Source organism: Nelumbo nucifera, chromosome 3 (genome assembly GCF_055504915.1).
Source record: "Nelumbo nucifera cultivar China Antique chromosome 3, China Antique-T2T, whole genome shotgun sequence".
NCBI classification, from domain to species: Eukaryota; Viridiplantae; Streptophyta; class Magnoliopsida; order Proteales; family Nelumbonaceae; genus Nelumbo; species Nelumbo nucifera.
The window spans coordinates 49,023,456-49,026,123 of NC_142651.1; the positions used below are offsets into that span (position 1 = coordinate 49,023,456).

Sequence of the window (2,668 nt, forward strand, 5' to 3'; positions counted from 1 at the left end):
AACACATAGATAAGCGTTGACGTTTATTGCATATGAAGCAAAATGAAACAACTGTTTGGTTTCACCGTTTATGATAGAAAACTGAAACGCTTTGATTTTTATGCATGGGGCATTTGGGGAAACATCAAATTCTTGTTTCCCCCAATGCCCCAGTGTTTCTTGAAACCAAATGCTGATGTGACATACTTTAATGGGTTTTAATTTGAGGTGGAGAGTAAAAAGTGTTTAAAGTGAAACCCAACCATATGACAAAAGCTAGAAATGTTTAAATAAAGTATAAATAAACATTTAAAGTGAAAAAATACATATAAACAACTTATCCATAAACGCCCACTTAGTTGTGTTTGGTTCAATGGCTAATCCCACATACGGGTTTTCTTTTTCTTGGTTAATTTTTAACATACCCGGTTGAATATACTCCCCTTTATCTCAGTCTGCAAATGGAAACTCTTCCTCGTATGAATCGAAGATTTTGAGAGCATTTACTCCTTGTCCATATGGGTTCTTGTTTTTTCCTCGAATGGGTTTCTGTTAATCTATCCATTGGAGCTAGATTTTGGAATTTTATGATGATTTCCCTACTAGGCTTCTAAGGTTTTGAGGCATTAAGCTTCAATTTTTTTGGAGTTGGGGAGGAATGGAGGAGGTTGAGGAAACTAACAGAGCAGCCATGGAGAACTGCCATAGAGTTTTGAGTCTTATATCCAAGCCCCAATATCATGATCAGTACAGGAATTTAATGGTGGAAACTGGTGAAGCTGTGTCCAAGTTCAAGCGGACTGTGATCCTTCTGAGTGTTGGTATTGGATTGGGTCTTGTAAGGGTCAAAAGACTGAAGAAATGTCAATCCCCTTTCCCCTAGAAAATCTTTTTAGAGAATCCAAATCCTAAAGCAGATTCTTCAGTAAAGCCTCTGCAACTCTCCCTCCAACTTAGCTTTCCCAAAAGCCCTGTTCGAGAGATGGACACTGTAGCTTCAGCAGCTAAGAATCGTGCACAAATTCCCTATAAGATATTTATGGACAGCCCAACACTTGAACTAGGTTCTGCTTCTAAGAATCCTCTTCCACTTGCCCAGCAAACACCACCAACGCACTATCAAATCCTCCAACATTAGCAGCAACAACAAAAGTTTCAGCTTCAGTAGCAACAGATGAAATTACAAGCCGATGTGATGTTTGGTAGGAGCAACAATAGCATAAACCTCAAGTTTGATAACTCTAATTGTACGGCCACCATGTCATCCAACAGATCTTTCATCTCATCTCTGAGCATGGATGGTACTGTATCCAACTTGGATGTAAAGGCTTTCCATTTGATCAGGGCACCGCAATCATCCAACCGGAACTCACAACAGACCCCCAAGAGGAGGTGTTTTGGTAGAGGAGAAGATGGCAGTATGAAATGTGGAAGCAGTGGTAGATGCCATTGCTCAAAGAGGATGTCAGGTTTTGTTATCAATCATATATTTCCATTTGGTAGTGATCGGTCGATATTCATTGCTATCCAGTATTTCTGTTTTTAGGAAGCTTAGGGTGAAGTCGATCAAGGTTCCTACCATTAGTAACAAGCTTGCTGATGAGTATTCATGGAGGAAGTATGCCCAGAAGCCAATCAAGGGTTCTCCACATCCTAGGTATATTTGCCTTTTTCCCACATGCTTGATGATCTTGATGTGTATAATTGTGGTTGACTAGTTATTGGCCCTAAGTTTGATTCATATTAGACGACTTTCCACTTGAAATTATGGTTGCCTGTTAGGTTTGGATGGTTATTTAGGTTTGGTTCTTAGGAGAAGATAATGGACTTATGTGTCAAATCCTCAAATCTTTCCATTACTGCCATTGTATTTCCAACTTTGGATGGAATTGATATTTCCATTGCCAAATCTTTCAATAAACGGGGAGGCATGTTGGTATTGACTTTGTTGAAGGAAAATGTTAACTAATGATAATGAAAAAAAAGCTAATTGCTAAATTGAGCAAACCTAACTCTATAGGTTAGCACTTTGGTTGCCTTTCATTCCTTCCATGGAAATTATGCTTTGAAATTTTTGAATGGAAAATGACTTAGAAACTTGTTAAATCATGGATTTATGGGTTGCAATACAAATGAATTTTGTTTTTTTTTAAAAAAAAGCCACCCTGCCTCATGAATTGGGCCCGAGTTCGATTCGAAGCTCAATTAAAACCGAGCCGAGCCGAGCTCAAATAACTTGTGAAGAGTTCGACTCATTGCCACCCCTAATTGTGACAAAGGGTGCCTGTTAACAGACCATGTAATTCCTAGGAAAGCAAACAACCATGAGTTTATGAAAATTCATTAGCCATGGGTGATTTTTTTTTTTTTTGAAAAAATTCATGTCAGGTCAATTTTGTTGCCTCAAGGTGGACAATTGGGTAATTGTCATCCAGGCTCAAATTGCCAACAATTCCTTGGGCATTCAATCTTTTCGAAACTGTTCTTTAATATCATAAGTTGAAGACTGATGCACTTCCAAATCTAAGGGATCTACTTTTAGGTTCTCGTGGCAAATCTGTGAATTTCCAATTTCATGGTGAAATAACATTGGTTGGTCCAACTTTTGCAAGTGATACTATAAATGTAGCACTATGAGAGGTTGCCCAGCAAGGAAACATGTGGAGATGCTTAGAAGATCCCTCGATGC

At 38.6% G+C, this 2,668-nt stretch overlaps 1 protein-coding gene across 1 annotated transcript; it reads left to right on the top strand.

The window, feature by feature from the left end:
* Positions 1–637: 637 nt before the first annotated feature.
* On the top strand, positions 638–1,697 carry LOC148801203 (uncharacterized). Its single transcript, XM_088900338.1, has 2 exons — positions 638–800; positions 1,483–1,697. The coding sequence occupies exons 1-2, from the start codon at positions 638–640 to the stop codon at positions 1,695–1,697; spliced, it is 378 nt and encodes a 125-aa protein (XP_088756464.1).
* The last annotated feature ends 971 nt before the right edge of the window (positions 1,698–2,668 follow it).

Coding starts and splice junctions, on each gene's coding strand:
- LOC148801203 (XM_088900338.1), top strand. CDS start 638: ATGGAGGAGGTTGAGGAAACTAACAGAGCAGCCATGGAGAACTGCCAT. Junction 801..1,482: donor TGTGATCCTTCTGAGTGTTG/GTATTGGATTGG, acceptor TCCATTTGGTAG/TGATCGGTCGATATTCATTG.